The 21,675-nt window shown below is 40.9% G+C and overlaps 1 protein-coding gene across 1 annotated transcript in view; it reads right to left on the reverse strand.

The window, feature by feature from the left end:
- LARP4B (La ribonucleoprotein 4B) overlaps positions 1–21,675 on the reverse strand; it is a 921,178-nt gene that overhangs the window by 593,891 nt on the left and 305,612 nt on the right. The window contains exons 6-7 of the mRNA XM_053715674.1: positions 18,666–18,821; positions 14,485–14,566 (exon numbers count right to left, since the gene is read on the reverse strand). Of these exons, the coding sequence (XP_053571649.1) occupies positions 14,485–14,566; positions 18,666–18,821 (238 nt within the window). The remainder of the gene's footprint in view (positions 1–14,484; positions 14,567–18,665; positions 18,822–21,675) is intronic.

The raw sequence follows: 21,675 nt of genomic DNA on the forward strand, positions 1-21,675 counted from the left end.
CTAAGAGACAGTTGAGAATACATGAGACACTCTCACTTGCCACTCTTATAGCCAGAATTTTCAGCTGTGCATAAGTTCACAGGACTGCTTCTTGTTTAGAAGGATCCTCTGCAACCTCAACAAACACTTTATAGCAAAATCTGAACCCCCCTTCTAAAATGGTCAGGAAACCTGCAGTTCTCTGCTTTCCTCAGGCTTGGTCAACTGTTAACTGTCCATTTAACTTCCAACAGAGGGTAAGGAAGCCTGTATGTGACATTCATGGGCAGTTACAATAATCATTACATGTATTCAATTCATAAATATTTAAAAGGTTATTACTATGCATGTATGATTTGACAGCTTAGTTTGTTCCCTCATTTTAAGTTGATAGAATGAACGTATTTATTTTAAATCAGTAAAATAATTGTGAGTCTGTTGCTGCTTTTGTCTTTAAATGATTATTTGCTTTCATATAGGGAAAGTTTTTTTCCATCCTAGTTTGAAAAGAAAAAAATGCACTTTTAAACAACAACAACAACAACAAAAAATAGAGAACTGGTGAGGCTCTCTGGGAAAACAGTCTATTCACTGGGTTTAAGTTGCCTAGATATGCTTTCATAATAATGGGTTGGGTATAAAAACATAATTTATGCTTACCTGATAAATTTATTTCTCTTGTAGTGTATCCAGTCCACGGATCATCCATTACTTATGGGATATTCTCCTTCCCAACAGGAAGTTGCAAGAGGATCACCCACAGCAGAGCTGCTATATAGCTCCTCCCCTAACTGCCATATCCAGTCATTCGACCGAAACAAACAGAGAAAGGAGAAACCATAGGGTTCAGTGGTGACTGTAGTTTAATTAAATTTTAGACCTGCCTTAAAATGACAGGGCGGGCCGTGGACTGGATACACTACAAGAGAAATAAATTTATCAGGTAAGCATAAATTATGTTTTCTCTTGTTAAGTGTATCCAGTCCACGGATCATCCATTACTTGTGGGATACCAATACCAAAGCTAAAGTACACGGATGATGGGAGGGACAAGGCAGGGATTAAGCGGAAGGAACCACTGCCTGAAGAACCTTTCTCCCAAAAACAGCCTCCGAAGAAGCAAAAGTATCAAATTTGTAAAATTTTGAAAAAAGTGTGAAGCGAAGACCAAGTCGCAGCCTTGCAAATCTGTTCAACAGAGGCCTCATTTTTAAAGGCCCAGGTGGAAGCCACAGCTCTAGTAGAATGAGCTGTAATTCTTTCAGGGGGCTGCTGTCCAGCAGTCTCATAGGCTAGGCGTATAATACTCCGAAGCCAAAAGGAAAGAGAGGTTGCCAAAGCTTTTTGACCTCTCCTCTGTCCAGAATAAACGACAAACAGGGAAGATGTTTGACGAAAATCTTTAGTAGCTTGTAAGTAAAACTTCAAGGCACAGACTACGTCCAGATTATGTAAAAGACGTTCCTTCTTTGAAGAAGGATTAGGACACAATGATGGAACAACAATCTCTTGATTGATATTCTTGTTAGAAACCACCTTAGGTAAAAACCCAGGTTTGTTACGCAGAACTACCTTATCTGCATGAAAAATCAGATAAAGAAAATCACATTGTAATGCAGATAGCTCAGAGACTCTCCGAGCCGAGGAAATAGCCATCAAAAACAGAATTTCCCAAGATAAAAGCTTAATATCCATGGAATGAAGGGGTTCAAACGGAACTCCTTGAAGAACTTTAAGAACCAAGTTTAAGCTCCATGGGGGAGCAACAGGTTTAAACACAGGCTTAATTCTAACCAAAGCCTGACAAAATGCCTGGACGTCTGGAACTTCTGCCAGACGTTTGTGCAAAAGAATAGACAGAGCAGAAATCTGTCCCATTAAGGAACTAGCTGATAATCCTTTGTCCAAACCCTCTTGGAGAAAGGACAATATCCTAGGAATTCTAACCTTACTCCATGAGTAATTCTTGGACTCACACCAGTAAAGATATGTACGCCATATCTTGTGATAGATTTTCCTGGTAACAGGCTTTCGTGCCTGTATTAAGGTATCAATGACTGACTCGGAGAAGTCACACTTTGATAGAATCAAGTGTTCAATCTCCATGCAGTCAGTCTCAGAGAAATTAGATTTGGATGATTGAAAGGACCTTGTATTAGAAGGTCCTGTCTTAGAGGCAGAGTCCATGGTGGAAAGGATGACATGTCCACTAGGTCTGCATACCAGGTCCTGCGTGGCCACGCAGGCACTATTAGAATCACTGATGCTCTCTCCTGTTTGATTTTGGCAATCAGTCGAGGGAGCAGAGGAAACAGTGGAAACACATAAGCCAGGTTGAAGAACCAAGGCACTGCTAGAGCATCTATCAGCGTCGCTTCTGGGTCCCTGGACCTGGATCCGTAACAAGGAAGCTTGGCGTTCTGGCGAGACGCCATGAGATCCAACTCTGGTTTGCCCCAACGATGAATCAATTGAGCAAACACCTCCGGATGGAGTTCCCACTCCCCCAGGTGAAAAGTCTGACGACTTAGAAAATCCGCCTCCAAGTTCTCCACGCCTGGGATATGGATTGCTGACAGGTGGCAAGAGTGAGTCTCTGCCCAGCGAATTATTTTTGAGACTTCTAACATCGCTAGGGAACTCCTGGGTTCCCCCTTGATGGTTGATGTAAGCCACAGTCGTGATATTGTCCGACTGAAATCTGATGAACCTCAGTGTTGCTAACTGAGGCCAAGCCAGAAGAGCATTGAATATTGCTCTTAACTCCAGAATATTTATCGGAAGGAGTTTCTCCTCCTGAGTCCACGATCCCTGTGCCTTCAGGGAGTTCCAGACTGCACCCCAACCTAGAAGGCTGGCATCTGTTGTTACAATTGTCCAATCTGGCCTGCGAAATGTCATACCCTCGGACAGGTGGACCCGAGACAACCACCAGAGAAGAGAATCTCTGGTCTCTTGATCCAGATTTAGCAGAGGGGACAAATCTGTGTAATCCCCATTCCACTGACTTAGCATGCATAATTGCAGCGGTCTGAGATGTAGGCGCGCAAATGGCACTATGTCCATTGCCGCTACCATTAAGCCGATCACCTTCATACACTGAGCCACCGAAGGGCGTGGAATGGAATGAAGAATACGGCAAGCATTTAGAAGCTTTGATAACCTGGACTCCGTCAGGTAAATTTTCATCTCTATAGAATCTATAAGAGTCCCTAAGAAGGAGACTCTTGTGAGTGGGGATAGAGAACTCTTTCCTCGTTCACTTTCCACCCGTGCGATCTCAGAAATGCCAGAACTATCTCTGTATGAGACTTGGCAATTTGAAAGCTTGACGCCTGTATCAGGATGTCGTCTAGATACGGAGCCACTGCTATGCCTTGCGGTCTTAGAACCACCAGAAGTGAGCCCAGAACCTTCGTAAAGATTCTCGGGCTGTAGCCAACCCGAAGGGAAGAGCTACAAATTGGTAATGCCTGTCTAGAAAGGCAAACCTTAGGAACCGATGATGATCTTTGTGAATCGGTATGTGAAGGTAGGCATCCTTTAAGTCCACTGTGGTCATGTACTGACCCTCTTGGATCATGGGTAGGATGGTCCGAATAGTTTCCATTTTGAAAGATGGAACTCTGAGGAATTTGTTTAAGATCTTTAGATCCAAAATTGGTCTGAAGGTTCCCTCTTTTTTGGGAACCACAAACAGATTTGAATAAAAACCCTGCCCTTGTTCCGTCCGCGGAACTGGATGGATCACTCCCATTACTAGGAGGTCTTGCACACAGCGTAGGAATGCCTCTTTCTTTATCTGATTTGCAGATAACCTTGAAAGATGAAATCTCCCTTGTGGAGGGGAAGCTTTGAAGTCCAGAAGATATCCCTGAGATATGATCTCCAACGCCCAGGGATCCTGAACATCTCTTGCCCACGCCTGGGCGAAGAGAAAAATTCTGCCCCCTACTAGATCCGTCGCCGGATAGGGGGCCGTTCCTTCATGCTGTCTTAGAGGCAGCAGCAGGCTTTCTGGCCTGCTTGCCTTTGTTCCAGGACTGGTTAGGTTTCCAGGCCTGCTTAGATTGAGCAAAAGTTCCCTCTTGTCTTGAAGCGGAGGAAGTTGATGCTGCACCTGCCTTGGAATTTCGAAAGGCACGAAAATTAGACTGTTTGGCCTTTGATTTGGCCCTGTCCTGAGGAAGGGTATGACCCTTACCTCCAGTAATGTCAGCAATAATTTCTTTCAAAACAGGCCCGGATAAGGTCTGCCCCTTGAAAGGAATGTTGAGTAATTTAGACTTTGAAGTCACATCAGCTGACCAGGATTTGAGCCATAGCGCCCTACGCGCCTGGATGGCGAATCCGGAATTCTTAGCCGTTAGTTTAGTCAAATGAACAATGGCATCAGAAACAAATGAGTTAGCTAGCTTAAGAGTTCTAAGCTTGTCAACAATTTTAGTCAATGGAGCTGTATGGATGGCCTCTTCCAGGGCCTCAAACCAGAATGCCGCCGCAGCAGTGACAGGCGCAATGCATGCAAGGGGCTGTAAAAACATAATTTATGCTTACCTGATAAATTCCTTTCTTCTGTTGTGTGATCAGTCCACGGGTCATCATTACTTCTGGGATATAACTCCTCCCCAACAGGAAATGCAAGAGGATTCACCCAGCAGAGCTGCATATAGCTCCTCCCCTCCACGTCAGTCCCAGTCATTCGACCAAGAATCAACGAGAAAGGAGTAACCAAGGGTGAAGTGGTGACTGGAGTATAATTTAAAAGATATTTACCTGCCTTAAAACAGGGCGGGCCGTGGACTGATCACACAACAGAAGAAAGGAATTTATCAGGTAAGCATAAATTATGTTTTCTTCTGTTATGTGTGATCAGTCCACGGGTCATCATTACTTCTGGGATACCAATACCAAAGCAAAAGTACACGGATGACGGGAGGGATAGGCAGGCTCATTATATAGAAGGAACCACTGCCTGAAGAACCTTTCTCCCAAAAATAGCCTCCGAAGAAGCAAAAGTGTCAAATTTGTAAAATTTGGAAAAAGTATGAAGCGAAGACCAAGTTGCAGCCTTGCAAATCTGTTCAACAGAGGCCTCATTCTTAAAGGCCCAAGTGGAAGCCACAGCTCTAGTGGAGTGAGCTGTAATTCTTTCAGGAGGCTGCTGACCAGCAGTCTCATAGGCTAAACGTATTATGCTACGAAGCCAAAAAGAGAGAGAGGTAGCAGAAGCTTTTTGACCTCTCCTCTGTCCAGAATAAACGACAAACAGGGAAGAAGTTTGGCGAAAATCTTTAGTTGCCTGCAAGTAGAACTTGAGGGCACGAACTACATCCAGATTGTGTAGAAGACGTTCCTTCTTTGAAGAAGGATTTGGACACAAGGATGGAACAACAATCTCTTGATTGATATTCCTGTTAGTGACCACCTTAGGTAAGAACCCAGGTTTAGTACGCAGAACTACCTTGTCTGAGTGAAAAATCAGATAAGGGGAATCACAATGTAAGGCTGATAACTCAGAGACTCTTCGAGCCGAGGAAATAGCCATTAAAAACAGAACTTTCCAAGATAACAATTTTATATCAATGGAATGAAGGGGTTCAAATGGAACACCCTGTAAAACGTTAAGAACTAAGTTTAAACTCCATGGCGGAGCAACAGCTTTAAACACAGGCTTGATCCTAGCTAAAGCCTGACAAAAAGCCTGGACGTCTGGATTTTCTGACAGACGCCTGTGTAACAAGATGGACAGAGCTGAAATCTGTCCCTTTAATGAACTAGCTGATAAACCCTTTTCTAACCCTTCTTGTAGAAAAGACAATATCCTAGAGATCCTAACCTTACTCCAGGAGTAATGTTTGGATTCGCACCAGTATAGGTATTTACGCCATATTTTATGGTAAATCTTTCTGGTAACAGGCTTCCTAGCCTGTATCAGGGTATCAATAACCGACTCAGAAAAACCACGTTTTGATAAAATCAAACGTTCAATTTCCAAGCAGTCAGCTTCAGAGAAGTTAGATTTTGATGTTTGAATGGACCCTGTATCAGAAGGTCCTGTCTTAGAGGTAGAGACCAAGGCGGACAGGATGACATGTCCACTAGATCTGCATACCAAGTCCTGCGTGGCCATGCAGGCGCTATTAGAATCACTGATGCTCTCTCCTGTTTGATTTTGGCAATCAATCGAGGAAGCAGCGGAAAGGGTGGAAACACATAAGCCATCCCGAAGTTCCAAGGTGCTGTCAAAGCATCTATCAGAACCGCTCCCGGATCCCTGGATCTGGACCCGTAGCGAGGAAGTTTGGCGTTCTGGCGAGACGCCATGAGATCTATCTCTGGTTTGCCCCAACGTCGAAGTATTTGGGCAAAGACCTCCGGATGAAGTTCCCACTCCCCCGGATGAAAAGTCTGGCGACTCAAGAAATCCGCCTCCCAGTTCTCCACTCCCGGGATGTGGATTGCTGACAGGTGGCAAGAGTGAGACTCTGCCCAGCGAATTATCTTTGATACTTCCACCATTGCTAGGGAGCTTCTTGTCCCTCCCTGATGGTTGATGTAAGCTACAGTCGTGATGTTGTCCGACTGAAACCTGATGAACCCCCGAGTTGTTAATTGGGGCCAAGCTAGAAGGGCATTGAGAACTGCTCTCAATTCCAGAATGTTTATTGGAAGGAGACTCTCCTCCTGATTCCATAGTCCCTGAGCCTTCAGAGAATTCCAGACAGCGCCCCAACCTAGTAGGCTGGCGTCTGTTGTTACAATTGTCCAGTCTGGCCTGCTGAATGGCATCCCCCTGGACAGGTGTGGCCGATGAAGCCACCATAGAAGAGAATTTCTGGTCTCTTGATTCAGATTCAGAGTAGGGGACAAATCTGAGTAATCCCCATTCCACTGACTTAGCATGCATAATTGCAGAGGTCTGAGGTGTAGGCGTGCAAAAGGTACTATGTCCATTGCCGCTACCATTAAGCCGATCACCTCCATGCATTGAGCTACTGACGGGTGTTGAATGGAATGAAGGACACGGCATGCATTTTGAAGCTTTGTTAACCTGTCCTCTGTCAGGTAAATCTTCATTTCTACAGAATCTATAAGAGTCCCCAAGAATGGAACTCTTGTGAGAGGAAAAAGAGAACTCTTCTTTTCGTTCACTTTCCATCCATGCGACCTTAGAAATGCCAGAACTAACTCTGTATGAGACTTGGCAGTTTGAAAGCTTGAAGCTTGTATTAGAATGTCGTCTAGGTATGGAGCTACCGAAATCCCTCGCGGTCTTAGTACCGCCAGAAGGGCACCCAGAACCTTTGTGAAGATTCTTGGAGCCGTAGCCAATCCGAATGGAAGAGCTACAAACTGGTAGTGCCTGTCTAAGAAGGCAAACCTTAGATACCGGTGATGATCTTTGTGGATCGGTATGTGAAGGTAAGCATCCTTTAAATCCACTGTGGTCATGTACTGACCCTCTTGGATCATGGGTAAGATTGTCCGAATAGTTTCCATTTTGAACGATGGAACTCTTAGGAATTTGTTTAGAATCTTTAAATCTAAGATTGGCCTGAAAGTTCCCTCTTTTTTGGGAACCACAAACAGGTTTGAGTAGAACCCTTGTCCTTGTTCCGACCGCGGAACCGGATGGATCACTCCCATTATTAACAGATCTTGTACGCAGCGTAGAAACGCTTCTTTCTTTATCTGGTTTGTTGACAACCTTGACAGATGAAATCTCCCTCTTGGGGGAGATAATTTGAAGTCTAGAAGGTATCCCTGAGATATGATCTCTAGTGCCCAGGGATCCTGAACATCTCTTGCCCAGGCCTGGGCGAAGAGAGAGAGTCTGCCCCCCACTAGATCCGGTCCCGGATCGGGGGCTCTCGGTTCATGCTGTCTTTGGGGCAGCAGCAGGTTTCCTGGCCTGCTTGCTCTTGTTCCAGGACTGGTTAGGCTTCCAGCCTTGCCTGTAACGAGCAACAGCTCCTTCCTGTTTTGGTGCAGTGGAGGTTGATGCTGCTCCTGTTTTGAAGTTCCGAAAGGGACGAAAATTAGACTGTCTAGCCTTAGCTTTGGCTTTGTCTTGAGGTAGGGCGTGGCCCTTACCTCCTGTAATGTCAGCGATAATCTCTTTCAAACCGGGCCCAAATAAAGACTGCCCCTTGAAAGGTATATTAAGTAATTTGGACTTAGAAGTAACATCAGCTGACCAGGATTTTAGCCACAGCGCCCTACGTGCCTGTATGGCGAATCCTGAGTTCTTAGCCGTAAGTTTGGTTAAATGTACTACGGCCTCCGAAATGAAGGAATTAGCTAGTTTAAGGACTCTAAGCCTGTCCGTAATGTCGTCTAGCGTAGATGAACTAAGGTTCTCTTCAAGCGACTCAATCCAAAATGCTGCCGCAGCCGTAATCGGCGCGATACATGCAAGGGGTTGTAATATAAAACCTTGTTGAACAAACATTTTCTTAAGGTAACCCTCTAATTTTTTATCCATTGGATCTGAGAAAGCACAGCTATCCTCCACCGGGATAGTGGTACGCTTAGCTAAAGTAGAAACTGCTCCCTCCACCTTGGGGACCGTTTGCCATAAGTCCCGGGTGGTGGCGTCTATTGGAAACATCTTTCTAAATATTGGAGGGGGTGAGAACGGCACACCGGGTCTATCCCACTCCTTAGTAACAATTTCAGTTAGTCTCTTAGGTATAGGAAAAACGTCAGTACTCGCCGGTACCGCAAAGTATTTATCCAACCTACACAGTTTCTCTGGTATTGCAACGGTGTTACAATCGTTGAGAGCTGCTAAGACCTCCCCTAGTAATACACGGAGGTTCTCCAATTTAAATTTAAAATTTGAAATATCTGAGTCCAATCTGTTTGGATCAGAACCGTCACCCACAGAATGAAGCTCTCCGTCCTCATGCTCTGCGAGCTGTGACGCAGTATCAGACATGGCCCTAGCATTGTCAGCGCACTCTGTTCTCACCCCAGAGTGATCACGCTTGCCTCTTAGTTCTGGTAATTTAGACAAAACTTCAGTCATAACAGTAGCCATATCTTGTAATGTTATCTGTAATGGCCGCCCAGATGTACTAGGCGCCAAAATATCACGCACCTCCCGGGCGGGAGATGCAGGTACTGCCGCGTGAGGCGAGTTAGTCGGCATAACTCTCCCCTCGCTGTTTGGTGAAATTTGTTCACATTGTACAGATTGACTTTTATTTAAAGTAGCATCAATACAGTTAGTACATAAATTTCTATTGGGCTCCACCTTGGCATTGGAACAAATGACACAGATATCTTCCTCTGAGTCAGACATGTTTAACACAGTAGCAAAAAACTTACAACTTGGTTATAATCTTTTTTAGCAAAAAACGTACTGTGCCTCAAAGAGGTACTAACGATTAAATGACAGTTGAAATAATGAACTGAAAAACAGTTATAGCATCAAACTTTAAAACAACAAAACTTTTAGCAAAGGTTTGTTCCCATTAGTAAAATAACAATAATTAAATTTGACATAAAAAATACAAAGCAACGTTTTTATTCACAGTCACTATAAGAATTCTCACAGCTCTGCTGAGAGAATTTACCTCCCTTCAAAGAAGTTTGAAGACCCCTGAGATCTATCAGAGATGAACCGGATCATGCAGGAAATATAAAAGTAACTGACTGGTATTTTTTGATGCGTAGCAAAGAGCGCCAAAAACGGCCCCTCCCTCTCCCACACAGCAGTGAAGAGAAACGAAACTGTCACAATTAAAGCAAAAAAACTGCCAAGTGGAAAATAATGCCCAAATATTTATTCACACAGTACCTCAGCAATGTAAACGATTCTACATTCCAGCAAAAACGTTTAACATGATAAATAGTTATTAAAAAGGATTAGTGACCTTTAACAGAGTAGTTCCGGTGAAATACCATCCCCAGAATACTGAAGTGTATACATACATGTCATTTTAACGGTATGGCAGGATTTTCTCATCAATTCCATTCAGAAAATAAAAACTGCTACATACCTCAATGCAGATTCATCTGCCCGCTGTCCCCTGATCTGAAGCCTTTACCTCCCTCAGATGGCCGAGAACAGCAATATGATCTTAACTACTCCGGTTAAAATCATAGTAAAAAACTCTGACAGATTCTTCCTCAAACTCTGCCAGAGAAGTAATAACACGCTCCGGTGCTATTTTAAAATAACAAACTTTTGATTGAAGTCATAAAAACTAAGTATAATCACCATAGTCCTCTCACACATCCTATCTAGTCGTTGGGTGCAAGAGAATGACTGGGACTGACGTGGAGGGGAGGAGCTATATGCAGCTCTGCTGGGTGAATCCTCTTGCATTTCCTGTTGGGGAGGAGTTATATCCCAGAAGTAATGATGACCCGTGGACTGATCACACATAACAGAAGAAATAAAACCTTGTTGAATAAACATTTTCTTAAGGTAACCCTCTAATTTTTTTATCCATTGGATCTGAAAAAGCACAACTGTCCTCAACCGGGATAGTGGTACGCTTTGCTAAAGAAGAAACTGCTCCCTCCACCTTAGGGACAGTATGCCTTAAGTCCCGTGTAGTGGCATCTATTGGAAACATTTTTCTAAATATAGGAGGTGGGGAAAAGGGCACACCGGGCCTATCCCACTCCTTACTAATAATTTCTGTAAGCCTTTAAGGTATTGGAAAAACATCAGTACTCACCGGCACAGCATAGTATTTATCCAGCCTACACAATTTCTCTGGCACTGCAATTGTGTCACAATCATTCAGAGCAGCTAATACCTCCCCAAGCAATACACGGAGGTTCTCAAGCTTAAATTTAAAATTAGAAATCTCTGAATCAGGTCTCCCCGAATCAGAGACGTCACCCACAGACTGAAGCTCTCCGTCCTCAGGTTCTGCATATTGTGACGCAGTATCAGACATGGCTCTTACAGCATCTACGCGCTCTGTATCTCGTCTAACCCCAGAGCTATCGCGCTTGCCTCTCAATTCTGGCAATCTGGATAATACCTCTGACAGGGTATTATTCATGATTGCAGCCATGTCCTGCAAAGCAATCGCTATGGGCGTCCCTGATGTACTTTGGTCGCAATATTAGCGTGCGTCCCTTGAGCGAGAGGCGAAGGGTCCGACACGTGGGGAGAGTTAGTCGGCATAACTTCCCCCTCGACAGACCCCTCTGGTGACAATTCTTTTATAGATAAAGACTGATCTTTACAGGGAGTGCAGAATTATTAGGCAAGTTGTATTTTTGAGGATTAATTTTATTATTGAACAACCACCATGTTCTCAATGAACCCAAAAAACTCATTAATATCAAAGCTGAATAGTTTTGGAAGTAGTTTTTAGTTTGTTTTTAGTTATAGCTATTTTAGGGGGATATCTGTGTGTGCAGGCGAATATTACTGTGCATAATTATTAGGCAACTTAACAAAAAACAAATATATACCCATTTCAATTATTTATTTTTACCAGTGAAACCAATATAACATCTCAACATTCACAAATATACATTTCTGACATTCAAAAACAAAACAAAAACAAATCAGTGACCAATATAGCCACCTTTCTTTGCAAGGACACTCAAAAGCCTGCCATCCATGGATTCTGTCAGTGTTTTGATCTGTTCACCATCAACATTGCGTGCAGCAGCAACCACAGCCTCCCAGACACTGTTCAGAGAGGTGTACTGTTTTCCCTCCTTGTAAATCTCACATTTGATGATGGACCACAGGTTCTCAATGGGGTTCAGATCAGGTGAACAAGGAGGCCATGTCATTAGATTTTCTTCTTTTATACCCTTTCTTGCCAGCCACGCTGTGGAGTACTTGGACGAGTGTGATGGAGCATTGTCCTGCATGAAAATCATGTTTTTCTTGAAGGATGCAGACTTCTTCCTGTACCACTGCTTGAAGAAGGTGTCTTCCAGAAACTGGCAGTAGGACTGGGAGTTGAGCTTGACTCCATCCTCAACCCGAAAAGGCCCCACAAGCTCATCTTTGATGATACCAGCCCAAACCAGTACTCCACCTCCACCTTGCTGGCGTCTGAGTCGGACTGGAGCTCTCTGCCCTTTACCAATCCAGCCACGGGCCCATCCATCTGGCCCATCAAGACTCACTCATTTCATCAGTCCATAAAACCTTAGAAAAATCAGTCTTGAGATATTTCTTGGCCCAGTCTTGACGTTTCAGCTTGTGTGTCTTGTTCAGTGGTGGTCGTCTTTCAGCCTTTCTTACCTTGGCCATGTCTCTGAGTATTGCACACCTTGTGCTTTTGGGCACTCCAGTGATGTTGCAGCTCTGAAATATGGCCAAACTGGTGGCAAGTGGCATCTTGGCAGCTGCACGCTTGACTTTTCTCAGTTCATGGGCAGTTATTTTGCGCCTTGGTTTTTCCACACGCTTCTTGCGACCCTGTTGACTATTTTGAATGAAACGCTTGATTGTTCGATGATCACGCTTCAGAAGCTTTGCAATTTTAAGAGTGCTGCATCCCTCTGCAAGATATCTCACTATTTTTGACTTTTCTGAGCCTGTCAAGTCCTTATTTTGACCCATTTTGCCAAAGGAAAGGAAGTTGCCTAATAATTATGCACACTTGATTTAGGGTGTTGATGTCATTAGACCACACCCCTTCTCATTACAGAGATGCACATCACCTAATATGCTTAATTGGTAGTAGGCTTTCGAGCCTATACAGCTTGGAGTAAGACAACATGCATAAAGAGGATGATGTGGTCAAAATACTAATTTGCCTAATAATTCTGCACTCCCTGTACTGTTTAAAGGGACATTATATACTCATTTTTTCTTTGCATAAATGTTTTGTAGATGATCTATATATATAGCCCATAAAGTTGTCTTTTAAAATAAATGTATAGTTTTGCTTATTTTTAAATAACATTGCTCTGATTTTCAGACTCCTAACCAAGCCCCAAAGTTTTATGTGAATACTGTCAGCTACCTTCTCCAGCTTGCTCCTGTTTGTGTAAAGGGTCTTTTCATATGCAAAAGAAGGGGGAGGGGGAGTGTCTTATTTGCCACTTGCAGTGGGCTTTCCAACAACCTTTTCAACAGAGCCAAGCTGACAACTTCTAAGTAAGTTTTAAAACAGTTTTATACAGGATTTTTATATCAGTATCTGTGCATCTTATTCTTTATAGTAGTGTCTATTACATGCAGTTATATGAAAATGAGTGTATACTGTCCCTTTAAGGTGAAATCAATACATTTAGTACACATTCTCCTATGGGGCTCCACCATGGCTTTTAAACATAATGAACAAGTATCCTCTGTTTCAGACATGTTTGTACAGACTAGCAATGAGACTAGCAAGCTTGGAAAACACTTTAAAGCAAGTTAACAAGCAATATAAAAAACATTACTGTGCCTTTAAGAAAAACTAATTTTGACAAAATTTGAAATAACAGTGAAAAAAGGCAGTTACACTAACAAAATTTTTACAGTGTATGTAACAAGTCAGCAGAGCATTGCACCCACTTGCAAATGGATTATTAACCCCTTAATAACAAAAACAGAATAATAAATGACAAAAACGTTTTTAAAACACAGTCACAACAACTGCCACAGTCTATTGTGATTGTTACCCTCCTCAAACACGACTTTGAAGCCTTTTGAGCCCTTCAGAGATGTCCTGTATCATGCAGAGGGAAGCTGAATGTCTCTTGTCAGTATTTTTAGCTGCACAGAAAATCACTAAAATAGGCCCTTCCCACTCATATTGCAACAGTGGAAAGCTTCAGGAAACTGTCTCTAGGCAGAAATCAAACCAGCCATGTGGAAAAAAAACTAGGCCCCAATAAGTTTTGTCACCAAACATATATAAAAACGATTAACATGCCAGCAAACGTTTTATATTACATTTTTATAAGAGTATGCATCTCTATTAATAAGCCTGATACCAGTAGCTATCACTGATTTAAGGCTTTACTTACATTAATCCGGTATAAGCAGCATTTTCTAGCAAATTCCATCCCTAGAAAAATATTAACTGCACATATCTTATTGCAGGAAAACCTGCACGCCATTCCCTCTCTGAAGTTACCTCACTCCTCAGAATATGTGAGAACAGCCATGGATCTTAGTTACTTCTGCTAAGATCATAGAAAATGCAGGCAGATTCTTCTTCTAAATACTGCCTGAGATAAACAGCACACTCCGATGCCATTTAAAAATAAACTTTTGATTGAAGAAATAAACTAAGTATAAAACACCACTCTCCTCTTACGACCTCCATCCTTGTTGAGGGTTGCAAGAGAATGACTGGATATGGCAGTTAGGGGAGGAGCTATATAGCAGCTCTGCTGTGGGTGATCCTCTTGCAACTTCCTGTCGGGAAGGAGAATATCCCATAAGTAATGGATGATCCGTGGACTGGATACACTTAACAAGAGAAATAAACATCATATTTTATTATACATATATATGCATACACACACACAAGTATATGTTAAAGCCATTAATTAGCTGAGAAAGATACTTACCGAGACAAACAAAATTCCAGTGTTTTTTTAAGCACTTCACGGAGGTCTTCTTGACCTTCTGGCTGTGGTAAATCATTTGCTCCTAAAGGATGAAATTAAATTAAAATGAACAGTATATTAATATAATTGGTAAGAACCAGAAAAAAACAAAAACATGAAACAGTTTCTACTTTGCCAACTATACCTTCAGGATACTGATAAGATAAAGGGTCAGTAAGAGTAACTACAATCTGATATTTACAAAGATCCTTGCTCCTATTCCAGCAAAGACTTGTGGAAAAGTGGCCAGACCAAATGAAAGAGCAACAAGCTGGATGGATAATTGGAGGTAGGAAACTTTCAGATATGTTGGCAATACATTACTATTATTTAATTTTACAAACCTGTTTAGCTCCAAAACATAAAAGAAAAGGAAACTGTCCTCTTTTAGAAATAAGAGAAAGCAGCAGGAGGGCAACCTGTCAACAACATAGCTAGTGAACAACTTGTGTTTAGATTTGTATGATATATTTTAAAAACAAAAACAAAAAGAACCTGAACATTTTGTTACTCATGAACACTTATCATTCAAATCTAAAATGGAATAAGCTGTAATGTGCTCAGGGGGAGTTTACTGGTAACCAAAAAAGCCTTGGGAACTAAAGACTTAAATAAGCCAAGATGTTAAAGTTACAACCGTAGCTTTTTGAGTTCTGCAAGGCCAGAAAAAATTGAACAAAAACAAAATCTATATCTCTTGTGGTTTCCACATAACATTTGAAAGCTCTTACAACATCCAAGTTGTGGAGAAGAAGCTCTTCAAAATTTTTAGGAGCTAGACAAAAACAGAAAATAAATCCATAAAAACAGAAATTTCTATATCTTAGGTAGCACATGACAGATTAGAGCTCCCCTTCCCAAGAGGCCATGGGCAGAAAGTACCTGAACATTAAGAGATACATTTCCCTCCTTTGTCATTACTAGTTATTCTCAGCTAGGATACAGGCTAAGATATAGAAATTTCTGTTTCTATGGATTAATTTCTTGTTATCGTAGCCTACCTAGCTATCAGGTGAGAGACTACCAAAGTTTAAAGGGACATTATACACCAAAATTAATATAGGCTATTTAAACAAAGCATTAAAGTGAAGGCCCATTTTGATGCATTAGCGCCCATTTTTTAATAAACCTATTAAAAACAAGGGCACTTTAATTCATCAAAATTGACATTTCACTGTTTTCTTCAAAAACTTACCTTTTAATCCTGAATGCCGCTCCAATGATTCCCTGGCCGTTGGAAGCTTCTGCAGACGTCGGAAATGACGAATCAGGCTTCTTCCAATCACAGCTTCCCCCCAGGGGAATCTTGGCTTGATGCAACGCTGTGATTGGAGGAAGCCGGATTCGTAATTTTGGACCCGCGAAGATGGCTTGCGACTGGCGGAGAAAGTTCTGGAGCGGCTGTGAGGATTAAAAGGTAAGTTTTTGAAGAAAACAGTGAAATGTCAATTTTGATGAATTAAAGTGCCCTTGTTTTTAATAGGATTATTAAAAAGCGGGCACTAATTCATCAAAATGGAACATCACTTTCAGTATGCAATTGACATGCATTACCAATTTTGCAGCTAACTCTCCTAAAAATGGGGGGAAAAAACATGCAGAGTGATTAACTGAGTATTATTGGAGGAGGTGGGAGACCAAGCTGAAGAGGTTTAGGCAGTTCTATGTATCTTTTACTGTTCTTATTTTACAAATAAAACAGTTTCTCAGCAGACCTCATAACTTAGTGCAGCTGCAGCTTCAGTGAGTCAGGCGTATCACTTGATACATTTTTTCTTTGTAGTGAGAGTCCACAAGACTCTTGGGAATTACATCACCTGGTACCCAAAGGAGACAGAGACACCCCCACTGAAGAGCTTAAGTATCCCCCCTACTTCCCTTTCCCTCCCAGTAGTGCGTATAGCCGAAGATGGGAAGAAAAAAGTAACAAGGATAGTTGGGAAAGAGATGCAAACTAAAACTGCCACCACCAATCAAAAATAATGGGTGGCTTTATGAAATTTATCAGGTAAGATTAAATAAATGGTTTTCGTTCTAATGGTTGAGAGAGTCCACGAGACCTTACTCTTTAGAACCAGTACCCAAGCCGAGGAGTTCACGAAACTATGCGGATAAAGAAAAACAAAATTTATGCTTACCTGATAAATTCTATCTGGAAACCTAAAAAGGTAACCCTTGTCTGAGGAATCGTGAAAATCTTTTGTAAATTGATCCTCCTACCATGTTTTTGAAGAAACCACAACTAGTTGTTTCGTGTGAGATTCAGCTAAATGAAAAGATTGATCTAGTACCAAGATATTGTCCAAATAAGGAAACACTGCAATACCCTGCTCTCTGATTACAGATAGAAGGGCACCAATAACCTTTGAAAAGATTCTCACAGCTGTCGCTAGGCCAAATGGAAGAGCGACAAATTGGCAATGGTTGTCTAGAAAAAGAGAATCTCAGAAAACAATAGTGGTCTGGATGAATCGGAATGTGAAGTTAAGCATCCTGTAAGTCGATTGTGGACATGAAATGACCTTGCTGAACAAAAGCATATTAGTCATAGTCACCATCTTAAAAGTTGGGACTCTTAAAAAACAATTTAAAAAATTCAGATCCAGAAGTGGTCTGAACAAATCTTCTTTCTTTGGGACAATGAATAGATTTGAATAAAAACCCAAACCCATTCCTGCAGAGGAACTGGAACAATCACCCCTGAAAGCTCTAGGTCTTAAACACATTTCCGAAATGCCTGAGCCTTCACAGTATAATGTCTATCTGAAAAGGGAGGCAGAGATGAATCTGCAATCTATTTACAGAGAGCCTTAGAATAGATTTCCCATAAGTGAAAACATGGCATCATCACATCCCTCAGACAAACACTGTACTTTGAGAGGAACTGGGCTTCAATATACTTAGAAGCGCCTATAACAAAAGAAAATCAAGCACATCTTGCTTCACCACCTCCACAAGGAGGCAAAGTTTGTAAAAATTAAGGTATGAGTGAGGTAGGTGGTGTATTTATAGGCATTTTGAGGTTTGGGAAACTTTGCCCTCTCCTGGTAGGAATATATATCCCATACGTCACTAGCTCATGGACTCTTTCTACTGACATGAAAGAAAGACTGAGGTACTGGTAATGTTGAAGGGGTTTTCTAAAGCTCTTGGGGTTTGGGAATCTTTGCCTCCTCCTAGTGGCAGGGAAGAGTAATTTCCAGGAGTAATGGATAGTGGACTCTCACCACTTGTATGAAAGACATAGCAAACGTTTAAAAGAAACGGAAGATAATTTTATTGCTTTTTCAGCATATTTCATGCTAAAAGGGGAACTTAACTCATTAATAAATGTAGATTTCTAACTATAATTAAGTATGTATTAAGTTATAAGCAAAAATCAATAAATTGGTAACATCTGAACATTATGACCTATCATTTGTAAGCACAGAGAATCAACCATGGATAAGATAATTATATTCCTGCATTTTATTATTATATTTTACTTTCATGGGTGTGTACCACATAGAAATTTCAGTAGATAAACTGTGCTTCTACCGCCTATTCATTCATTAAACCACTTTGCAACAGAAAGAAATGAATTAGACCCTTAATAACTAATCGTTAGTACCACAAAGAGCTCTTAAAGTTTAAAAGGTTAAGAAGAAAAATAAAACAAGCAGCATTTCAAACTGCAGATTTATGGTGTTTTTTTGATCAAACTGATTTTTCTGTTCAAAGTGTCCCAAGCAGAACACAGCTAAGCAGGAGAATCAATTGCCAGCCATGTTCTGCTTGAGTGCAGCAGGGCATTGGGCCATACTCTTACTATAACATTTTTAACTCAAAAATAATGAGTAGGACAACTAATTGTGAGTGACTGCTCCAAGGGTAAACACAGAAGCAATCATATCACTGATCTCAGCAAGACACCACAATCATTCCTGCTTAGGAAAAGAGGTGCACAAATACCTAAGCTTAACACTGCCATACTGACCTCCCCTTTTGAAGAATATCACTTTGCCATTTACAAAATTTTACCATGATTTTCTTTTTCTCCAAGGACCCTCACTCACTTTATGGTGGGGTGAAAGAAACACTTGTATCCAGACACTAATATAAACAAGCATGAATTTGAAGCAAAAACTACAGTTAAATATTACCTGGAGAGGAGCTTTCATGCATAGATTCATATTCTGAGTTTCCAAGAGATACAGTACTCATATCTTTTTGGTCGGGCACAGATAAAGATGCTTCAGTCAAGACTGTTAACATTGCATTGTGACATTTTTTGTCACTTTCTCCATTGGCATTTAGTCCTGAAACACAAAAAAAAACTAATCAAAAAAAGTCTTATGGCAACAAAAAAACAACAACATGATCTGAGATGTTTAGGCAAAAACAAAGGTTTAAATAGATTTTCAAGGCTTTGGAAAAAAAAGAAAAACATAATATGGATTATTAGAAGAGATGGTTTCTTTTCAGCTTCCTAAAATTGAGTTTGGTAAACACTTCCAAGAAATAGACTAATCAAACAAATAAAAACCACTTCCATCAGTTTAGTATACAAAGAAAAAAGAGGGGAGGTGAAAAAACTGTGCCAGCAAACCCCCTATGCGTAAAAGTTTTATTTCTAAAAAATGCACTACTATACACTCATTTATTCCATTTGATATTAGCTAGGGCTGGTGGGGTACAACCTTGTTTGAAGGTGCTAGAAACCTCTCAAACACTTAAAATGTACAGTAATTTCATACAACTGAAAAAAATGGTCTGTAGAAAGAACCAACTTCTAAAGGTAGATAAATCTGTAAAACCAGAACATTTGGCTAGTCTTTAAATCAGCATATCAACCTTAAAGGGACGTTGCAGAGTATAACATGTAATAGATCTTTAGGTCTTTATTTTGATATTTATTTTTTTATATATGAAATAGCGATTTTTGTTTATTGAGAACAAAATTAAATTTAAAAAGGGCTGAACTTGCAGAAATAGCAGACAATTTTCTTGCCTATTTCTCTATGATCATGTGCCTCATTTATCTTATATATTTGTCTATACACAGAGGTTAACATTTTAGTATTGTTAAGCTTTCATAAATGTCCATGTCTTGGCTCTACTATTTTAAGGGACACTGGAATATAAAATGTTCCCCCTCAGTATTTCAAATGCCTTGTTATACTTACTGCAGAGTATTAAATGTATGATAAAATTGTGCCTGTGTTTTTTGGTTTTGTATCTGCCTTCGCTGGGTTTGTTTATTAAAACTATCACTTGTTTTGGCCATACCCATAAAAAAATAAACTTATGTAAGAACCCAGAGACTTTAGATCTGGATGGAAGGAGGTCTGTTTTTAGAAGAGGCCACGGCGGACAACTGGACCAGATCCACATATCCAATCATGTGAGACCACACTGGGGCTACCAGGATTACAAATGAGTTACATTTTGATTTTCGAAATTACTCTTGGAAGCAGGACGTGAGTAGAGGAATATATAAGCAGTCTGGTAAAACAAGCGCACTGCTAGGGCATCAAATACCTCCGCCTGAGGATCCCTGGACCGTGCAAAGTACCTGGGAAGTTTCTTGATCAAGAGAAAGGCCATCAGATCTATTTCTGGTAGGCCCAAAAGTTGTACAATCTGATAGAACACATCTTGGTGGAAAAACAACTCTCCTGTACGTAGGGACTGACGACTGAGGTAATCTGCCTCCCAGTTGTCTACACCTAGGATGTGAATTGCAGTAATAAGGCAGGAATTGGTTTCTGTCTAAGAAAAGATTTTAGACTACTCCATCATGTCTAGGGAACTGCGAATACCCCCTTGATGATTGACATATGCCACTGTTGTGATATTGTCTGTCTGAAAATGGAAATAAGCCTCCTTCAAAAGAGGCCAAGCCACCCAGGGATTCCAAACTCCTTGTGCTGTCAGAAACCACCAGGCAGCTCCCCAACCTTTAAGGACTTGTATCTGTCGTGATCACAGACCAGGTAGGACAAGCAAAGAAAGCCCCCTGAAGAATAGAGTGGTGGTTTAACCACCAAGTAAGAGAGAGTTGTGTATTGGGATCGAAGCTTATCAGTTGTGATATTTGAGTATAATCCTTGCACCACTGATGCAGCATGCAAAGTTGAAGGTGTCTCATATGAAAACGAGCAAAAAAAGGATTGCATCTGATGCTGCAATTATAAGGCCTAGTACTTCCATAACACATAGCCACTGAAGGGGATAGAGACTGAAGGTTTAAAGAGGCTGAAACCGATTGCATTTGTCTCTTCTCTTTTAGGGACAGAGTCATGGACACTGAATCTATCTGGAAAGCTAAAAAAAACAGTGACCTACGTCTGAGGAATAAAGGAACATTTTGGTAAATTTATCCTCCAACAATGTCTTTGAAGAAACAACACTGAAAGCAAAAAAGGTTCCAGTACTCTAGCAGACAAATGTGTGTGTGTGTGTGTGTGTGTGTATGTATATATATATATATATATATATATATATATATATATATATATATATATATATATATATATATTTATTTGCAAGTCACCTATGGGCCACTGTCCAGGACCCAACACGTATAATAGAACAGTACACAGGTGACAGCAAATCCTTGTTTATTTTAAGGAGACAAACAGGCGACGTTTAGGGATAATATCCCTTATTCATGCCATACCACACATACACTAACCACACTCTTATATACTCTAATGCCACTAGGTGGTGCTAACAATCATATTAACTATTTTGTTTAATTAACTGATACTTAATATCCTTCTATCAATGTTCTATACTAATACAATAAAGTACATATGTATATACAAAGCAATACTATACATATATTCATTATTACTTAACTATATATAAACAGAAAGTAGCAAGAAGCCAACAAATTGTACATTATATTAGCACTCATTGCACCTAACAGTAGTTTATTTGTTGGCTCCTTGCTACTTTCTGTTTATATATAGTTAATTCATGCCACATATTATGCCCATATGTGGCATGAATAAGGGATATTATCCCGAAACGTCGCCTATTTGTTTGTCTCCTTAAATAAACAAGGATTTGCTGTCACCTGTGTACTGTTCTATTATACGTGTTGGGTCCTGGACAGTGTTCCATAGGTGACTTGCAAAAAATATACATATATACACATACACATTT

Source organism: Bombina bombina, chromosome 5, assembly GCF_027579735.1.
Source record: "Bombina bombina isolate aBomBom1 chromosome 5, aBomBom1.pri, whole genome shotgun sequence".
Lineage (NCBI taxonomy): Eukaryota > Metazoa > Chordata > Amphibia > Anura > Bombinatoridae > Bombina > Bombina bombina.